This window comes from Cucurbita pepo, chromosome 7, assembly GCF_057944985.1.
Source record: "Cucurbita pepo subsp. pepo isolate OVF chromosome 7, ASM5794498v1, whole genome shotgun sequence".
Lineage (NCBI taxonomy): Eukaryota > Viridiplantae > Streptophyta > Magnoliopsida > Cucurbitales > Cucurbitaceae > Cucurbita > Cucurbita pepo.
The window spans coordinates 276,048-294,594 of NC_141804.1; the positions used below are offsets into that span (position 1 = coordinate 276,048).

Genomic DNA, 18,547 nt, shown 5'->3' on the forward strand with positions numbered 1-18,547 from the left:
GGAGAACGTTATTTAAATTAATTTTTTTATGTAATTAATTTTGAATTAAATTGACGTATTCAAGAAGAGGAACACGGGGTGTTCAAAAATGGGTGTGGCTCCACGAGTCCCGAGAGGGTACAGTCGTTGTTATTGGAATGGTCAAAAGTGCATAAACAACGATAAGGCCGAACCTTCGACACCTCACTTCAAAGTGGCTTCTCTTTTTTTAAGCAACCCATCACCAACCATACTCACCTTATCTTCTTCCAATTATTTTTATTTAAAATATATATATATATATATATATATATATATATATATATATATATATATATATATATATATATATATATATATATATATATATAATTTTTTTTTTTTTTTTTGGAAGGAAAATAAGACTTAAATTTTTAATAGGTTTGTGAATTAAAAAAAAATTCGAATAAATAATAAAAAATTCAAGAACTCCTTCTAGGCAAAAACGGGGTTGGGCCTCTATGAGAAAGACTAAAGAGAGCCCATAAATAAATGGGCCTTGCTCATCATTCAAATGTGTTAAATGGGCTGCGCTTGACCATGTATGGCCCATTTTAGTCATACGACAAGTAGTTCTGGACGGGAACGACAATTGGCTCCGCTTTGGTATGGAAGGTTCGACCGTCGGATTCTCACTGAAATGCCTTCATCTTCTCCGGTGGAAGATGTAATTGCTCTATATTCAACGATGACGAAGATAAAGATGTCTTGAATATTCATTTTCGAGTTGAGTCTGCGCTTTTCTCGGAGTGAATTCGTTTTAGTTTTGAATTTTGTTCAATCTCAGAAGTCGATATCTGAATTTGGTTACCTTCATGGCGATTGCTTCCATTTCTATGCTCAGCCACCACTCCACCTCTATCGCTGCCATTGCATCAGTCCCGGCCTTCGGAAATATTCTCCGGCGATGCTTCAACGTCCGATGCCTCTCAATCGTTGCCAAACAGCATAACCCTAACAATGTCTCCAATAAACCTCCGCCAAGCAAGAATCTACTCCGAGCTAAACATACTTTCAAGAATTATTCGTCTCTTGCACCGGTTCTCTCTCCCCAAGATATTCCTCCTCTCTCCGAATCTCAAGCCATCGGCACCGTTGCTGCTGCCCAAGCTAATTTCATGCGCGTGATTGTTCAGTCGCTTCCTTCTCAGCTTTCTGACAGTTCGAACAGCGATTCGGAGCGTTCTGGAAGCCTAGAAGGCGATTCTTCGGATTCTTCTCGCCTTGGAATTGAGTTGCTCTGCGTAGTGAAGGCGGTGCTGAAGAAGATAAAGAGGAGAGTGTTAGTCGGGGACAAGGTGGTCGTTGGTTCCATTGATTGGGTGGACCGCAGGGGAATGATCGAGAATGTCTTCCAAAGAAGCTCGGAGATCCTTGATCCTCCGGTAGCCAATGTGGACCATTTACTTGTGCTCTTCTCCATAGATCAGCCGAAGTTAGAGCCGTTTACACTTACAAGGTTTCTAGTGGAAGCAGAGTCTACCGGAATTCCCCTGACGCTGGGTCTCAATAAATTGGAACTCGTCGATGAAGAGGTTAGAGTTTGAATCTTATACTTACTAAGCTCTCTGATCATAACTATTTTGGTGGTTTAGGCTATATCTGAAATCTCTAGCATCATCTACCAATACTTTTTCTCATGAATACGATTGATGACAGATTGTTGAACATGAAGGATTTTCTGAACACCTGAAACTCAAATTAATCTCTGAAGGTTTAATATCGTGTGAAAAGAGGATTCAAAGTTCATGTTCTAGTCCTACAATGTAGCTATGGTAATTTAGCAACTTCTGTTCATAATTTGGAAATGTGAAGGTATAAACGAGCGTCAATGAAAGCATGCTCTAGTCCTACTACTTGACGAAAAACAAAGAGAACAAACCTTACAAATCTCTCTTAATTAGTGGAAACAAGAGAGAATAGCATGAAAAAAGTGCTTCAATTCTATTATGTGTATTGAAATGAGAAATTTACGTGAATTTGTAGGACCTAATCCACTGATTAGACTACTAACCTTACAACCTCTCTTACCAACCCCACAAAGTGTCTAAGTCAGGTCCCTCCTAATTACAAGCCACTACCCTAAATGAGTGGCACTAACATCAATTGACTATGTCAAATTACTTAATCAGTAAGTTTTCACTAGCTTTTAACTGTACTGATACCCCACAAGGCTGTTGCTTATTGTCAACCACTGTTATGTTATAACTTTTGCTACTTTGCTCTGTACTAAGCCCAAGCTCACAGCTAACATATATTGTCTTCTTTGTGCTTTAGAAAGAATGTTTCGTTCTCCTCCCCAACCGATCCGATGTGGGATCTGACAACTATTCTCATGGATGCTTCTTTTTCTTATAATGTCATTCCTTAACTTGTAACATAAACTTCTTGCATTGCTTGACTTATTGCATACTCTCTAGTTTTGGATCCTGCTTGAATCTCTCTAGGAGAGCAGTGATTGTTCGAAGTTTCTTGTAACTATGCATACATGCATTTCCTTTCTTGATGCTGACAGTTATTTGGAATGGCATATTGCAGACAGTAGTTTCTTGGAAGTCCAGACTGCGCAGCTGGGGCTATGACCCCCTTTTTTGCAGTGTTCAAACAAGGATTGGACTTGATTCCCTAGCATATATTTTGAGAGATCAAACTACAGTTATTGTGGGTCCAAGTGGAGTTGGGAAATCAAGTCTCATCAATGCTCTGAGAAGCAATAACCGTGCTGCTGATGCTGTAGAGGGAGATAATTGGTTTGATCCCGTGTGTTCAATCATTCTTCCAATTTTAACTGTGTTGTTTTTGTTGATTAGTGTATTAATTCTGGGGATTTCTTGATCACTCGGCTCATAAGGGTTTGAATATTTTTCTGGTCTGTTCACAGATTCGAGATAGCAAGTGGTTTGAGGATCAGCGTGTTGCAGAAGTTTCGACAAGAAGCGGTAGAGGGAAGCATACTACCCGTCATGTTTCTCTCCTACCGTTGATGGGAGGGGGCTATCTTGCAGATACTCCTGGTTTTAACCAGCCTAGTTTGATGAAAATAACCAAGCAATCACTTGCCCAAGCCTTCCCTGAGGTGTACATCATTACTCAGCAATGTTGACCATCATTACCAATGCTTATAATTTCTGGCATAAATTTCAACTTCTGTGGAATTTCTTGTGTTGAACTAACTTCTTTGTACAGATCCGGAACAAGCTTCTTGCCAGTGAACCTGCTAAATGCTCTTTTAACGATTGCTTACATCTTGGCGAACCGGGTTGTGTTATTAATGGAGATTGGGAGCGATATCAATACTATTTCCAACTTCTTGATGAAATCAGAATTAGGGAAGAATTCCAGTTGAGAACATTTGGAACGAAAAGAGAGGGGGATGTCAGGTATGTTTACCTTAGAGATTGTGAATAATTACACTAAAATATTGCTTATTTGATCTGTGCCTGAGAGGGGTAATACATTAAATGGAATTCATTGATCTGCGATGTTATTTCCTTTCAGCATTTATTTATTTAAAACAAATTAGAACGCTAAACATTGAAAAGTAATGTCTGCAAATGTTTTGTAAATGTGCCTTTGATCATTTGGCAATACTGCTGTGACTTTCTAGTAATAAGGAAGTAGGTTCGCAACTTTCTCTAAGCGTGTATCAGTTCGATATTGTAATTACTTTCGAGGATCTCATCTTGTGCTACAAAGATTATTAAACACATTTGATAAAATAATTTGATTGCAGTTTTATATGCATTTATATTCATATAGTATTTGTGATACTACTTCGGATTAGGGGCGTCGTTGTCGAAAGGAACTAATAACTTGTTTATGTGAATGGCCCTAATAGTTCTCCTACTGACCTTATGCCTTTATTGAAATATATTCGAATAACACTATCGAGTGGTTACCTCGAATCCTCTCTGATTCTCATATGAGACGAATCCAAAACTATAGTGATGGAAGAACTTTGCTTTGCAGGATTAAGGTTGGAGATATGGGTGCTCAGCAAGCAGAACCAAGGTTGGAGCTCAAGAAGCATAGGAGACAATCTCGTAAGAGAGTGAACCAGTCGATACTCAACGAGTTAGACGAGTTGGAAGACGAAGATGACGACTCGTTGGAGGAGGACGATCCCATTTTGAGGGCAATGAGGAATGAAAACAAGTAGGAGCAAAGCCATCAGCAGCATCTATAAACCCCCCAGTGTATATACTTTCCTTTTACTTCTCCGACTCTTACATGCTGAATAAACTTGCGAAGAAAATTGACGATTTCAGAATTCTAATGCTAAATTTCATGTTCTAAACGTTTTTCACATGATTATCAGCTCTTTCTAATCGTTTGTACATTTACTCTGCAAGTGGTTATTTATTAACAAAAACATTTTTATTATAACAAAATAATTATATTATACAAGTTGAACCTTAATTCTGTTTTGTCTAATAGATAATTAAATTTCTAGTTTGTTATAAAAAATCTTTAAACTAATTATCTATTATATATAAAATTAATTTTTTTGTCCAACAAAATTCTAACCTTTTGGATTTAGTAAAATATAGAATAGGTCAATAATGAAATGCTACACAAAATTAAATCGAAAAATCTGAAGTTTTTTTTTTATACAATTTATGGACAAACTTGATAATTTAAATTGAACTATGCTTAAATCGATAAATCTCCCGAGCTCGGCTTTTAGAAGTTGGATTATATTAATGTCACTGTTATTCATTTGTTAGTTTAGCGGAAGGAGACCAATAGTGGCCACTGACTATGCCATGGGGGTGTCAATCTGTGATCTCATTATGAAAAATTGAATCAAATTACCATAATGTGATAGCAACTTGAACTGGAAGAGGTTCCGAGTATAACATGTCACACAAAACATCTAAATCATAATACCTCCTTCTATATAGTGACTTATAATTAAACTAACTTCAAAAAAAGAATGGCACTGTAAAACCCACATCAAAATTTGTACTTTTGATTCAAGAAGAAGCACCGCTTCGGATCGCTCGACCTTTCTTCGATTTGCCAGTAGCCAGCTGAGTCTCGGGCTGTAAAATCATGAACAATAAGAAAGCAATCTATCTATATATCCTTCACAGCACAAATGTAAATTAGGCAATCTAATTGGTTACCTCCTTCTTAACAGGCTCTTCTTTCTCAGACAAAATCAACTCAATATGGCAAGGAGAAGACATGTATGCTGCCAATCAAAAGGAAAACAAAGGGAAAGGAAATGTCAGGCAGGATGTTTAAGCAGACATCCAGAGAAAAATAAGTAGAACATACGGTTGATTCTTCCGTGAGCACGGTAGGTTCGACGCCTTTGCTTCTGAGCTTGGTTTACTTGGATGTGAGATACGTGGAGCAAATCAACATCCAGACCCTTTACCTGAAAGAACATAATACTGATAAGCAACAATGAAAAAACTGAACTTATGAGCAACAGTTTAGAGTGAAACTAAACAGGAATTATTACATACTTCAGCGTTACTCTCGGCATTCACAAGCAAATCTAGAATAAACTTGGCAGATTTGACAGGCCAGCGCCCTTGGCCATTGGAATGCCTGTTCTTTGCCTGGGCAGTTCGTCCAACACCACCACAGAAGCGACGAAAAGGAATGGCCTGCTTGTGGGCAAGTACATCCTCTAGATACCTCTTGGCCTTGACCAGCGGCAACTTCCTGATGGCATGGGCAGTTTCCCTTGTGTTCTACAATATAAAGATTAACATGTTAATGTCGTTAGTTTGATCAACATGATGCACTGAAATATGCAAGTCAAGCTACAAGCTAAAATATGTCGCATCATTTACTGAACCTTCAGACACTATGGGTTACAGAGGTTCACCCAATAACAATGCATATAATTTCCCTGAAGTTTACGAGAGCCCTGTTCACAGAAGGCAACAGAAGCCCTGCTTTTATCATCAGGTTACACAGAAGTATAATCATGGAAAGCTAGACGATGTCGGGTTAATGTGAATGGCAAAAAACAGAAGGATTCAGCACTGTATTTCAAGTCTGGAAAAGGCGAAAGCTCATGTATATCGTCACTTATCCAATCAATTACTTGCACCGGAAAGGAAATATTGCCCTGAATCAAACATTTTGAACATCGGAAAGAAATAGAAAACAATTCATGGAAACTAAGTAAGAAAATATCAAAGCTCGAAATGGTGAGGAATTAAACCTACCTTAAAGTGGACTCTGAGGTCCGAACCTCTGGCTTTGCAGGCTGAAAAGAGAAAGAACAAAGTGTCAGTTCAAGGCAAAAACATCAATGAAGCCATAAAATTCAATCCGATAGAAGATAAACAAAAGAAATGCAGAGCTTCAAACAGAAATCGAACGAAATCCACAGGAAAAAGAGTAGAACAAGAAACATACACTTGGTGGGATTGTCGGGTTCCCTCGAGTACTTAACCTGCAACAATGAACATAAACAGGAATTCAAGATTATCGCACACTTAGACCTCATATGACATTGTTATGAATAACAAACCAAGAGGATAGAAGACGAACCATAGCGACGTCTGCAACTTCGGCTTCTGAAAAACAGTTGAATTACGCGGTGACCGAGGTAGACGAAGAAGTGCTTGAATTAGGTTTATAGGCAGAGAAGGCCAAACTCCACAAAACCCTAAAAAAGTCAAGGGGGCTTAACACCAACCCTATTTCTGGTTTGGGCTTCATGGGCTTGGCCCATTTTGCATATTTCTAGTATTTTTTTTTAATAGTTTAACAAAATATTACTTTAAAAAAATAATAATAATTACAAATTTTATTATCATCAATTGCAAAACGAATCCCACATTTTAGTTGAAATTATTTTTTAAAAAAATGTAAATAATATGTTAAATAAAATATTTGCAAATCTATCATTGTTTTTTTTTTCTTCCTAATAATAATATACAATATTTGTTTTTTTCCACGTATTTCCTGTTTTTTTCTCATATTTCCGGTTGAAGATTATTGGGAGTGAGTCTCACGTTAGTAATTTAGTGGAAGATCGTTTATAAGTGAGGAATACTATCTCCATTGGAGTAAGGCCTTTTAAGGAAGTCCAGAGCAAAATCACGAGAGCTTAGGCCTTTTAAGGAAGTCCAGAGCAAAATCACGAGAGCTTAGGCCTTTTGGGGAAGCGCCCAGAGCATATCTCCATGGGAGTAAGGCCTTTTAAGGAAGTCTAGAGCAAAACCACGAGAGTTTAGGCCTTTTGGGGAAGCGCCCAGAGCAAAGCCATGAGAGCTTATGCTCAAAGTGGACAATATCATACCATTGTGGAGAGTCATAATTCCTAACATGGTATCAGAGTCATGCCCTAAAACTTAGCCATCTCAATAGAATTCTCAAATATCGAACAAAGAATTGTGAGTCTCGAAGGTGTAGTCAAAAGTGACTAGAGTGTCGAACAAAGGGTGTACTTTGTTAGAGGGGAGGATTGTTGAGAATTATTGGGAGTGAGTCCCACATTGGTTAATTTAGTGGAAGATCATGAGTTTATAAGTGAGGAATACTATCTCCTTTAGAGTGAGGCCTTTTGGGAAGTCCAAAGCAAAGTCATGAGAGTTTCTACTCAAAATAGATAATATCATACTATTGTGGAGAGTCGTGATTTCTAACATTTCCTGACCCGAAATAATTTAGTGTTGCTATTTTGATTTTTTTTATTATTTAATAATCTAAATATAATCAATATACGATTAAATGACAATTAAGAATAATTATCCACCATTAACACTAAAAATAAAATATAGTTGAATTAGTTAAGAAATCAACATCCCATCCTTGCTTCAAACACTGGAACATTAGAAGTATCTAAAGTTTTCAAATCCATATGGAGAAACAGTTCTCATTACTAAAGAAAACAGACTATCACAGCTATCCTACAATCAAACTAATCAAGCTCTTAAATATTTTCCTATGAGCCTGGTTGGATGGAGGGGGTGGAAGAAGCCTATTGTGGAGAAAGAAACATCAAGCAAGTTAAACCTGAACCTGAACCCGATTCGATCAGCCATAACTCTTGTGGATCCATACCCACCCGGGCGAGGATGATGAATCAGAAGGTGTAAGCAGACATGAAGCTGGAATATGCAATGACATCAACCCATTCTGGGAAAAGACTTTTCAGCTTCTTTACTTCACTTGTCAACTGTTGATCCAGTACTGCGACGTTGATTCTCAATTTTTCGTCATTGTTAGCCTACATTTCCCAGAGAGCTGAGCATGAGCCTACATAAACAGGTCTAACACACTTGCATCTTATAGCAAATTTCACTTCATGACTCGTCATAATAGCAAAACGTTCGGTATTAAGTTGCATCTTCTCAGAATGTAAGCAAGCTTGTACAGCTAATTAGAAGAAAATACTAAAGTGCATGAAGAAGGTAGCTAGCTTTTGGAGCGGGGTATTCAAACATCTGACCTATTGACATATGCTTCAACCAGTTTGACTAGGCGAGACGATGGCTAATTGTGAAATATTGATGAACTTGCTTATAGTGAGAGTTTCTCAATTAGAACAAGAGATCATGTTCACTAAATGTATTGAAGAGAATGTATTGGCAAAAATCCTTGGTTACTATATATTGGATAAAAGCAAAACATGAGGAAAGAATGCAATGTGACCACTACGATGTGTGAGCTTGTTGTACCTCTAGCCAAAATGTCCAGTTTCTGTGGCTGGCTCCACTAAGTCTACATATGTACGAGGGTGGCCCACCGTTGAGCGTCTCGGGTGCTGTTCCAATTTGTAAGGAGAATAATTCATGTCAGAAAGAAAATGGACATCAGATGCGAGACAGGGAACCGAACTAACCTGGAAGCTTATTGTCTGCAAATGACCAACTTGATAAAGGCCCAGTGATGTTTAGAACTGTGACCCAAATCTCCTCCAAGGAACTAGAAGAAGGATTGGCCATCAGAAACAAAACCAAGCTTAGTATCAAAAGAACTAACATGCTTAATCCACCAGGAAGTATCCACCAGGAAGGTATTCTGGACAAATTTTATTTTTGCTATTTTACTACATACGAACACAGATTCCCAAACCTACACGATATGAGAGTCGTTCTGCCTATACGATTTTTTATTTTAGGTTCTAAAAGCAAAGGGGCTGCAAGAAACAAACTATAGCTTTTTTATATTATCTTAGTTCATTCTTGCAAGAAAAAGAAAAAGAACAAATAGCATGTTCACAACTCATTACAGTGCATGAATATATTGTCGACTAGGATCAGCTAATATAGTGTTGCACATATTAACCATGTAAATTATATTTCAAATCATAGCTGTGTCCTGGATTCTAGCCTGGGGTAACAAAAGAATTGAGTTACATACCCTAGAGAAAGTTCCAAGTAAACTCTTCGAGATCCATTATCCGAAATTGTTTGTGGCTTACTGGCAATCAAATAAGGGAAATATAAATCTTGCTTTGCAGATGATTCTTTGGCAGGGAACTTCAAACTTCTTGTGAACAAGAAGGAAACAGGAAAAAGTGCCTGCGGAAGAAAAGCGGATACAAAATTTCATACCACTCACATCAATCCTAAGGCCTATGGTATAGTCCTGATTACGATTTGTTTCTTGAATTTCAAGTCTATTTTGTGTTTAATAAACGTTTTTTGAAATTCATCATAAATTGAAAGGTCAAAGTCCTATTAGTCACACTTTTTTCTAATCTACAGCAACATACCAGCCAGTTCTCTTGGCGAGACAAATTTGCAGTTTCAAAAGACAGATCTAAATCAGTCTGCAATTCCTTCGCCACATCAGGAGCATGTTTGAAAAGAAAGATTAGAGAATTAGAATCCACCACAGAGATTTCATAACTGGAGTTCTCAAGATGATTTGGACCTGCGACAAAATATAGTGCAATTCAGAAAAACTAAAAGCAATGATTTCGGGTCAATAAAAGGGTTTGTTTATTATTATTTGGTAAGAATTGTCAATAAGACATTTAAAAAAGGGGAAAAATAATTCTACCCTAAGGATGAAAATTGTAGATTGCTAATGTTTATAAATTAGCTAACAAAGTTTTGTTAGAATTTCGAACAGAAATGTTATCTCCAAAGTTTATAAACTTCTTGAATCTGTAATCTTGACATCTACATCATTTAAGCAGAGCACGTGGATCAAGTAGAAAGCACAGGGGTCTACTTAAAAACTGCAATGAGAGCAGTCTTACAAATTTGGAAGTGCTAGTGCAGTATCTTACAATGCCCAAAAATTTGAACACAGGCGCACACACACAGTGACACAAACTGCAGTAGGTAAGTCGGTCGAGAAAAGAAAAGACATTTTAGTAGGAAATTTTCCTAGACTCCGGGAGTATGGGTGCTACTCTAATTCATTTTTAGTTACCTCGACACTATTTTAGAATGACGTGGGGTTTATAGAATTTATGAAACAAAATTCATAGTGTGGACAGAGGGAGTATGCAGTACAAGAGTACTAAAAAAATTCCTATTATAGTGTAGGTCTACTGTATTGATCATTGCACCTCATCAAAATTCTAAGAGAATATTTTAAAAGTGTCTTAATACCTGAAGTAAGATAAGTTTGCTGAAGAACTACCCTCTTCGGAGCAGCCATACTATATGGAAAGAATTGCGAGGAAACAGCCAACCCAATTACAATAAGCTGCAACAAGAATTGCAAGATGGATGACCTAGCTAACCAGTGTCCACAAACTGGAATTAGAGGACCAACGCACACACTAGTTACAACTCCAATAGTAGCCGCCACTACAATATCTGGAATGAAATACCCTGCAAGAATATTTGACCATTTTAAAATTTCCCGTTTTCCAGTGATAATTGGAATAACCGGACAAATTTTGAGAATGCTATAAAGAAGATAAGAAGAAATAAGAAGAAATAAACTTACAAGTAAAAAAACTATAAAGAGACTCTTGGATTGGAATCTTATCTTTCTAATAAAATATGGCACATGATGGGAAAAGTTATAGAGTTCCGATCCTCCCCACCCAACACACACACCCAGAAGATATAAGAAGTATTATAAGAAACATAAACAGAAGTGACAGATAACCATGAACAAAGTTCAAGCTGCCTCTTGCAAAAATTTTGTCGAAGTACTCTAACATTGAAAAAAAAAATAATATGAAACTCCAGTTCCAAAAATTGGAATTTCAAAAAAACTGTTTATATCTAATAAGAATGTTGGAACTGAAGACCGAGAGCTCATCAAATGATCATTTTACAATGTTTCTCCAGCCAGGTAACATGGGAAAAGACAGTGGGCGTATCCCAGTTAATAAGATATGAAGACTGTTGAATGGATATCACACTTAGAATCCCACATGCCTTTGTGCATAAAAACTATTTAGGTCAGCTAGGTAACAGAAATGAAAAGTAGATGCTGAACTAGATATTTGATGGAAAAATATTCCAGTTCAGGATACTAACCATACGGAGGTGGAATGGAGCCCATCATGCCCGTCTTCTCAATTAAAAATTGGGCAAGGAAGCCTCCAAAATATACAGAGTATGCAAGGTATGGAACCATGGGTATCACATAAAACAGTATTGACCTAACAGATAAACTTTGATCAGACTACTAAAATTTCTTTCACCAATTTAACAACAGGAGTACTGATAAGAGAATTTTTAAAGAAGGAAAATTATTCAAGTGGAAAAAAGGGAATACAACCAACAGATCATCAAAGATGTGGATAAGAACTGGAAGAAAGAAATTTATCTACAAGCTAAGAATCCCATAATAAATTGATTTATAATTAAATTAATAGATTCAATCGGAATTGACTAACTGATACAACCATACTCCAGAGCCCAGAAAGAAACATGCCTAAAAATATCTAGATTCAAGCCTGCATCCATTTTACCACTGGTAAGGGTGAACAGTCAAACTAATTTCCTGACCTATCAGTTCACTTTTTTTGGATGCCAGACGTGTGACTATCGACATAGTAAACACTGCAACTCCCAACACATGAAACATGCAAATGAGTGTGAGAATTTATTACAATTCATTTCAATATAGGTCAGGCCAAAACACGCTTGGATATTCTGGATGCAGCAAAAAAATGGAGAGAATTTATTTAAATTTGGAAAATGCATTGGGCAAGAAGAGATGCCAATTGGTATAGGCCTCCGTTTCGTTAGATAGATGGTAATGATAGAGGATGTAGCAAAAGATCGTTGAAATGGAACTTTAAAATTTGTTAGTCTTGTTTTTTGAGCATGCAACCGCAGATACACAATAGATATTAGATTCCCTACGTAGACATATGCTTCAAGATGTGCATCATTTTACAAATATTAAGTGGAACCTTGGCGGTTAGTAACTTTATTTTGTTTATTGCGAGTCCTAATATTTTGAACAATAACATATTAGTGTATTCAGGTCATATTATGGTTTGTTAAATAATCCAGATCGACAGACTTGAAATAACTTTTTTTGTTAAGAACACAGTCACACTAATCACACCAGTAAACTACCTCTATCTGACAGGAAAATGATCATAGAGGAAGATTTGATTCAAATGATTAGAAAACATCAGGCAGAAACCTTTTGCTTAGAAATCATATCATTAGCATCAACAAGTCATAATTCTAAATTGTAATGTGCAGATTACAACCTGAGAGACCTGTGGCCATAATATTTGGCTGCCACGGAAAATGACAACCAGGCAGCAAGCATAGAAATGCACGTGAAGAAGGTCAAGAAGCCGCCACTAAGCCCTGCTAAAAGATATGCCTGCATTTAGGAAACTTCTTTGAGCAATCAACCCTTTGAAATTAAAAAATAATAATTACAATAACAATAATATTAATATTAATTCTTCCATTACAAGCCCGTTCACTTTGGTGAAATGATATCGTACAGACCATATCCTTCAACATACCATTGTCAAACTGGAAAAGAATCCAAATGCGCCCCAAAACCTTGCTTCATCAGACACTGCCTGTGAGATTAAAATATAAAATTAGACCTCAGCAATTACATGGGATACGTGATGTCAATATGATTGATGTTACATATACATTTTATACCAGTAAGCTTTTAAAGTTGTCAATTTATAACCCAAAATGAGCATTCCAAAGATTGCACATCATAGTACAAAGCTTTTTAGATCAACCAAAAGAGGTAGGACATGATGGGTGCACCAAATTTGTTACTAGCCCAACGAACGTAAAAAAGTTGAAGGTCTAATGGAACTTCTAGAACAAAACTAATAAAACTTTCCAGACTATGGATGGGTCAAGATATTGGGTAAAGTTTTTGTCATATCCAAAACAAGGTGGTTAGGTTCGAGTCTTCATCGATCATATGGAAGGACACAATCTAATAGTAAATCACATAAAGATTGAATCAAGAACTTTCGAAGAATAGTTTTCAGAAAAAAGAAATGTAACAAATAAAATTTCTGCATTGAAGGAAATCGCCAGAGCAAATTCATTGTGTATGCTGATAGGCTTACTAAGCCCAAGGAGTATATGACTTGTGAGATACATCAAACCAGTTGACACTTGCTTTATATTGTTGCAATAACTGTGCACTTCATATCTATTGAATAATTCAATTGATAAACTTTTTTGAGTTTTATATGGCCAGGCTGCACACATAAACTATCTGACCTTCCTACATTTGAATGTCAAGGCAACTAGGATATTAACTTCTGGGTAGGTGGCCATCATGGCTTGAACCCATTTCCTCTAGGCCCTTTATTATTTTACATGGCCCTTATTGCAAGGGGGTTAACCCAAGGTAGTTAATTGATAAACTTAAAATAAAAAATAAAAAAGTGGATTTGATAAGTTGATTCTGATAAATAAATAAATAAATAAATAATTTAAAAAAACCAAAAAAGAGACATGAAGTGCATTACATATCGCACTTTTTTTTTTCTCTCCTTTCAATACTAATGAAGGATCGTTGCAAGCATCTTGAAACTCTCACTGATGCAGGAAACGTCCAGAATATTAAACACAACTTTAAAGCAAGTAATTTAGTGGCAAGTATTGTTGCAATATCTCATCAAATTTTAGACCGACATTTATCATTCAATTGTAACACGCAGATGAGATGAGATGAGATGAGATGAAGGAAGAAATATGAATAGATGACTTGATTGATAGTCCATTATATCCAGCCACCAAGAAGAGGAAAAAACCTAAAATCAGAGTTTTAAAGCATAAGATATGACTAACAAGTAAAACTAGTTTCATCTAAAGAAATAACAAAATAGAATTTCACCTCTCTTGAGGTTTGAAGAACCGAAACATCTTGGGAGAGAGGAAAGCAACTCCACATAGTTCTTGGAATCAGAAGACCAACTAGTGAGCAGGGGATGAACATCAGATAAGCCAAGTATGGACGTGAAAACCTGAATTTAAGTTCCAAATGTCAATGAGAATATAAAAATTGCTTCAATGTCATCAAATCAGACTGTGGCCACCAGAAAGGTAGGTCCTTCGTGAGTTACTTGTACCACTTAGATACCATAGCAACAGTAGTGAAATTAAACATACTATTTATTAACACATCAAGCCAAAATATATCTGTATCCATATCTATCTGTCGAGATAAGAGAGAAGCTAACAGACAAGTAAAAAAAGAGAACATACGCACCAGTTCATGGAATAGTTGGTGAATAGCAATCTTATGATGGAAAACATAATTGGAGAAACAATAGCAAGAAGAAACCCCAAGGCATGAAATAAAAATCCTGAAGATAAAAAATCAACAATGCTGATTCAATGACACAATTTTGGCAAGCTTTCACCATAAACTTTAAATTTAAAGCAAAATGAAAAATCAAACATTAAAGTTGATGTATAACGGAAATGCAAAGTAGAGGAGCAGTTGACGAAGCTTCTTAACAAAAAAAAATAAATGTGAGCAGAAATTATTTTACCTTTTGTCAAATCAGAAAATGTTGCCAAACATGAAGTCATGCTAAACTCCCGCAAGTTCAAAAGGAATGGCATTACTAGGAAGACGGCTATTGGAATTTTGTGAAGTACCAGAGCAAGCCTTCTAGAATAAAAGACCTAAAATTCATGGCTAGTAATGGCAATCATTAAGCTCGTACTAGTAAAATAACTGAAGTGTAACAATATTCAAAGCATACCATAAACCATGAGAGGTAATCAAAGAAAATAGCCCCATCGTCTTTGTCCTGATGGATAGTAATTTCAGGAGATGCTTGCTTATTAAAATTTTGAAGCATCGAAGAATTGGCAAAGCCCTTTATTAAGCTGAACAAATTGTCTCCTCGTGCTTGGATGCTTCCAGGTCTAAATGCCATTGAATGTCTCAGAAAATTTTGAAGAACAAAAATATATGAAAATCCAAATCATGTATCTGTACCAAAACAGCAGATGTGATGCATACAATAGTCTCTCCACTGTATCATATGAGGTATGGTAAAAGTAACCACCCAAAATAAAGATAATATCTAGGCCAGGTATGTTGCCGTAATCCTCAGAAAACATCCTATAATCTGTATCTCCTGGAATAACTGGAAACACATCCTGCATGCAAATTGGAAAAACCAATAAACAGTACACAGGTGAAAAATACAGCAGTTTTATAACTGGATGCACAATCTCGAAAACAAAGGAAGATATTTGATTTAGCTGTTGAAATATGAAAATAACAACCTGTTGCCTCAACAGGGTATTGATGGAGATGTCTATGGATGAAAACAAACAAGTAATCGTAATTTGAAACTAAGATTCTCCTTTGCAATACAAAAACATAAAACTGGAGAAGAATAATAGCTAAAGAAGAACCTGAGCAGCACTGTGTGCCATGGGGTACACAGCAGACTGAGCATAAATACGTGAAGGCCATGAGCCAGGTCCAGATTGACAAACTAAATCTATTAACAAAAAAATGACCAAATTAGAGAAACGACAATGTGGCACGACATGCAGGAATTTTTTATTTTTTTATTTATTGGGAAAAAGGTTAAGTTTCTCTCTGGGCCATACATTTCAAATTACTTTATAAATAAAATTTGAATCAATACAAGTTTCGTCATCAGCGTCAACATGTTCCATTCTAACAGTATGAAGGTACAAATATTTCGTTGAAAACCCATAATTCAAGCAACATTTCCATTCTTTAATGTAGGTACTCTATTTTCTTCAAGTTCAATCGCTGAAAAAAAAAATCATTTTGTAGCACATTGTCACTTAAACTCTGAAACTTAATCATAGATGGACAAGACTTCAGGATTTCCAGTGCCATAACAATCAATAAGGATTATTTCTTACCTAAACCTCCACTACCAGATGCTTCGACATTTACAAAAGCTCCAATTGTATCACGCCACCTATGTTTCTCCATAAATCCATGTGCACCCTGAAACATTATACAACATAAGTCAAATGCTTGCTGTAAGCTAGAGAACTTCGGAAATTTCCAGACCAGGGCGGAGGAATTGTTCAAAACTGACTAATCATGACATCTGAACAAAGATAAAGCCCAACATTATCTTCGAGCATATGTTCGTACCAAATTCAAATAAAAACACTTTAAGTTTGACATCCAATGTAGCAGCCATCATTTTACAGTATCTAGACAAGCAGACAGAAAGAAAAAAAAAAACTCTTGAATTATACCTTCCTCTAAAGCACAAATTATAATCATGAAGGCTGCCACAAATACAATAATAGTGGAAAGTTAAAGTTCATTTTTCGGTAAGAACAAAAGCCTGAATGCCTACCAACATAAACAGCTCTTCTGCACCGTTGAAAAGAAAAATAACAGGACGAGGAGGAATCCATCCAGAGTCTACAATAAGTCTGCCAACTTCTAGCATTGATGCTGTGACAATGAAATATGTGATAAGAGAGTGTCATGATCAATCAAAGTAGTGCGGAGTTACTTTTCTTTGACAAGGGTTTTCCAGTACCCACCAACACATGAGCCACAATCACCGGCACCCGGCGAACCAAGTGGACTATCAAAATGACCATTTATTAGAACTGATGGGTCGGTGTCTAGTGAGTCCACTGATGAAATCCTGTCATCCAACAAGAGTGAAGTCATAGTAAATTAGTCATACTGCCTGAAAAGGCTATGCTTTGTTATTCGGAAGTTGGTACATGAATCACAACACATGAATGACTAATCCCACATCACGAATTCTTTTTCGTTCAGTGATAAGAGATTTAAGCCGTTCCCAGAAGTTCCCAGGTCAATTATATATTTAAAATGAAAATTCAAGTATACCTCATTAAGATATTAGTGTGGTTTCGATATCCCAGTGATATGCTGTGGCCCAGAAACATCATATTAAAGGAACCATCAACAACTGTCTCTTCGATCTCGATTCTGTAAATACACAACTTCAGCAATACAGCAATCAAACTTCAATTATCAAGAAGCTTATGCAGGTATGACATAGCGGACCATTTCGTCAGTATAAAACAACAGAAGCAATTAAAAATTGAATAGCTTCGTTAGTCGACATGAGAAACTACGCTGACCGGAATTTATCACTAGCACGCTCCTTCATCATCTCCAACTGCCCTTTTATATATCGAGCAGCTTCTCTAAAACCAGGACGGCCCTCCTACAAAATATACATATATATGCGTACATAAACCCAAGACTAAATCTTACAAACACATTAAGCTGTTTATTTATCAAAAATGACAAATCAATTGCTGGTTTCTTCCCAAGCGCACATTAGTGGTTACCAAGTGAAAGAAACAGAGCTGGAAAAGCTCAAATCATCATCCAAAATGAAGTTTCCTGGTAGAAGCAAACTAAAATGCATGCAAACACCCGCATACCTGACGACCGTCGATCTCTTGAGACAAAATTCTTACATGCTCCACCGCTCTGGCTTCAGAGAATCGATGAAGAGGCGCATCAATTGCGAGCGGCTTGACAAACTTCATGTGAACAATGGAGTGAACCAGCATCGACATAAGGCCGTACATGAGAGCTAAACAGAGCAATAGCTTATAGCCAGTCGCATCATCGGAATTGAATCGGAGAGCCATCGCCACCAGCTCAACGATCTGAATCTGAACTCTGTAAATTTGGCGCGACGATGCCAATGTGAACTAATTTGCATAATCCACTGTCTTCAAGCCGTTCTATTTATACAAAATGCTTAAGATGAAAATTATGTGCTAATCATCGGTTAAGCCACCGATAGACGGCGAATTATAGAAACGAGCTGCCAAAACGACGCCGTTTTCGGTAATATAATTCTATGCTACGCGTGTATTTTGAAGATTCCATTTAATGCAATCGTGCCCGTTTAATTGGCATCTAATAACTTTTGGATTTTTGTGAGTGGTGACGATTGCGTGCTCAGAAAGGGATTTTGGAAATGGGATGCATCCAAATAAGTTTGTTGGGTGATTTTAAGTGTTATAATTATTCAAAATTATTCTACAAAATCGTAAACAAAAAAAAAAAAAATAATAATAATAATAAATAAATAAATTAAGTCAATTAATATATAAGAGAAATAGTGGAGTAGCTGATAAATTTAAAAAACTATATTAACTGATTT

The 18,547-nt window shown here is 36.5% G+C and overlaps 3 protein-coding genes and 1 non-coding gene across 5 annotated transcripts; 1 reads left to right on the forward strand and 3 right to left on the reverse strand.

Annotated features, from left to right (window-relative positions):
• The first annotated feature begins 600 nt into the window (after positions 1-600).
• EMB1688 (Minichromosome maintenance (MCM2/3/5) family protein) lies at positions 601-4,326 on the forward strand. The gene is made up of 5 exons (XM_023681187.2): positions 601-1,553; positions 2,557-2,778; positions 2,900-3,094; positions 3,205-3,398; positions 3,988-4,326. The coding sequence occupies exons 1-5, from the start codon at positions 834-836 to the stop codon at positions 4,175-4,177; spliced, it is 1,521 nt and encodes a 506-aa protein (XP_023536955.2). The 5' UTR covers positions 601-833; the 3' UTR covers positions 4,178-4,326.
• A 461-nt stretch (positions 4,327-4,787) lies between these two features.
• Positions 4,788-6,660, reverse strand: LOC111798141 (large ribosomal subunit protein uL22y). The gene is made up of 7 exons (XM_023681126.2): positions 6,538-6,660; positions 6,403-6,439; positions 6,210-6,250; positions 5,496-5,726; positions 5,302-5,404; positions 5,148-5,215; positions 4,788-5,063 (listed from the first exon to the last, which is right to left on the reverse strand). The coding sequence occupies exons 1-7, from the start codon at positions 6,538-6,540 to the stop codon at positions 4,995-4,997; spliced, it is 552 nt and encodes a 183-aa protein (XP_023536894.2). The 5' UTR covers positions 6,541-6,660; the 3' UTR covers positions 4,788-4,994.
• Positions 5,811-5,940, reverse strand: LOC111799368 (small nucleolar RNA snoR74). The gene has a single exon (XR_002815837.1). It is a non-coding gene; the product is annotated as a small nucleolar RNA snoR74 (small nucleolar RNA).
• Positions 6,661-7,749: 1,089 nt separating the features above from the next.
• On the reverse strand, positions 7,750-18,132 carry LOC111798478 (uncharacterized). 2 transcript variants are annotated; one of them, XM_023681649.2, is made up of 21 exons: positions 17,814-18,132; positions 17,505-17,590; positions 17,248-17,349; positions 16,932-17,038; positions 16,739-16,839; positions 16,287-16,374; positions 15,801-15,889; positions 15,400-15,539; positions 15,137-15,302; positions 14,921-15,056; positions 14,635-14,731; positions 14,260-14,389; positions 12,908-12,967; positions 12,641-12,759; positions 11,448-11,572; positions 10,563-10,787; positions 9,713-9,873; positions 9,358-9,518; positions 8,837-8,919; positions 8,673-8,758; positions 7,750-8,221 (listed from the first exon to the last, which is right to left on the reverse strand). In XM_023681649.2, exons 1-21 carry the CDS (start codon positions 18,024-18,026, stop codon positions 8,078-8,080), a joined length of 2,619 nt encoding a protein of 872 aa, XP_023537417.2. In that variant the 5' UTR covers positions 18,027-18,132; the 3' UTR covers positions 7,750-8,077. The 2 variants fall into 2 exon arrangements, with proteins under 2 accessions (XP_023537417.2, XP_086981588.1); XM_087125462.1 differs by lacking the exon at positions 17,814-18,132 and having other exon boundaries at positions 17,248-17,363.
• Between the last annotated feature and the right edge of the window lie 415 nt (positions 18,133-18,547).

Coding starts and splice junctions, on each gene's coding strand:
- EMB1688 (XM_023681187.2), top strand. CDS start 834: ATGGCGATTGCTTCCATTTCTATGCTCAGCCACCACTCCACCTCTATC. Junction 2,779..2,899: donor GAGATAATTGGTTTGATCCC/GTGTGTTCAATC, acceptor GTCTGTTCACAG/ATTCGAGATAGCAAGTGGTT. Junction 3,399..3,987: donor AAAAGAGAGGGGGATGTCAG/GTATGTTTACCT, acceptor TTTGCTTTGCAG/GATTAAGGTTGGAGATATGG.
- LOC111798141 (XM_023681126.2), bottom strand. Junction 6,251..6,402: donor ACCCGACAATCCCACCAAGT/GTATGTTTCTTG, acceptor TTCTCTTTTCAG/CCTGCAAAGCCAGAGGTTCG. Junction 5,064..5,147: donor AAGAGCCTGTTAAGAAGGAG/GTAACCAATTAG, acceptor ATGATTTTACAG/CCCGAGACTCAGCTGGCTAC.
- LOC111798478 (XM_023681649.2), bottom strand. CDS start 18,026: ATGGCTCTCCGATTCAATTCCGATGATGCGACTGGCTATAAGCTATTG. Junction 16,840..16,931: donor TGATTGTGGCTCATGTGTTG/GTGGGTACTGGA, acceptor TCATTGTCACAG/CATCAATGCTAGAAGTTGGC. Junction 11,573..12,640: donor TATGGCCACAGGTCTCTCAG/GTTGTAATCTGC, acceptor TTTATCTGTTAG/GTCAATACTGTTTTATGTGA.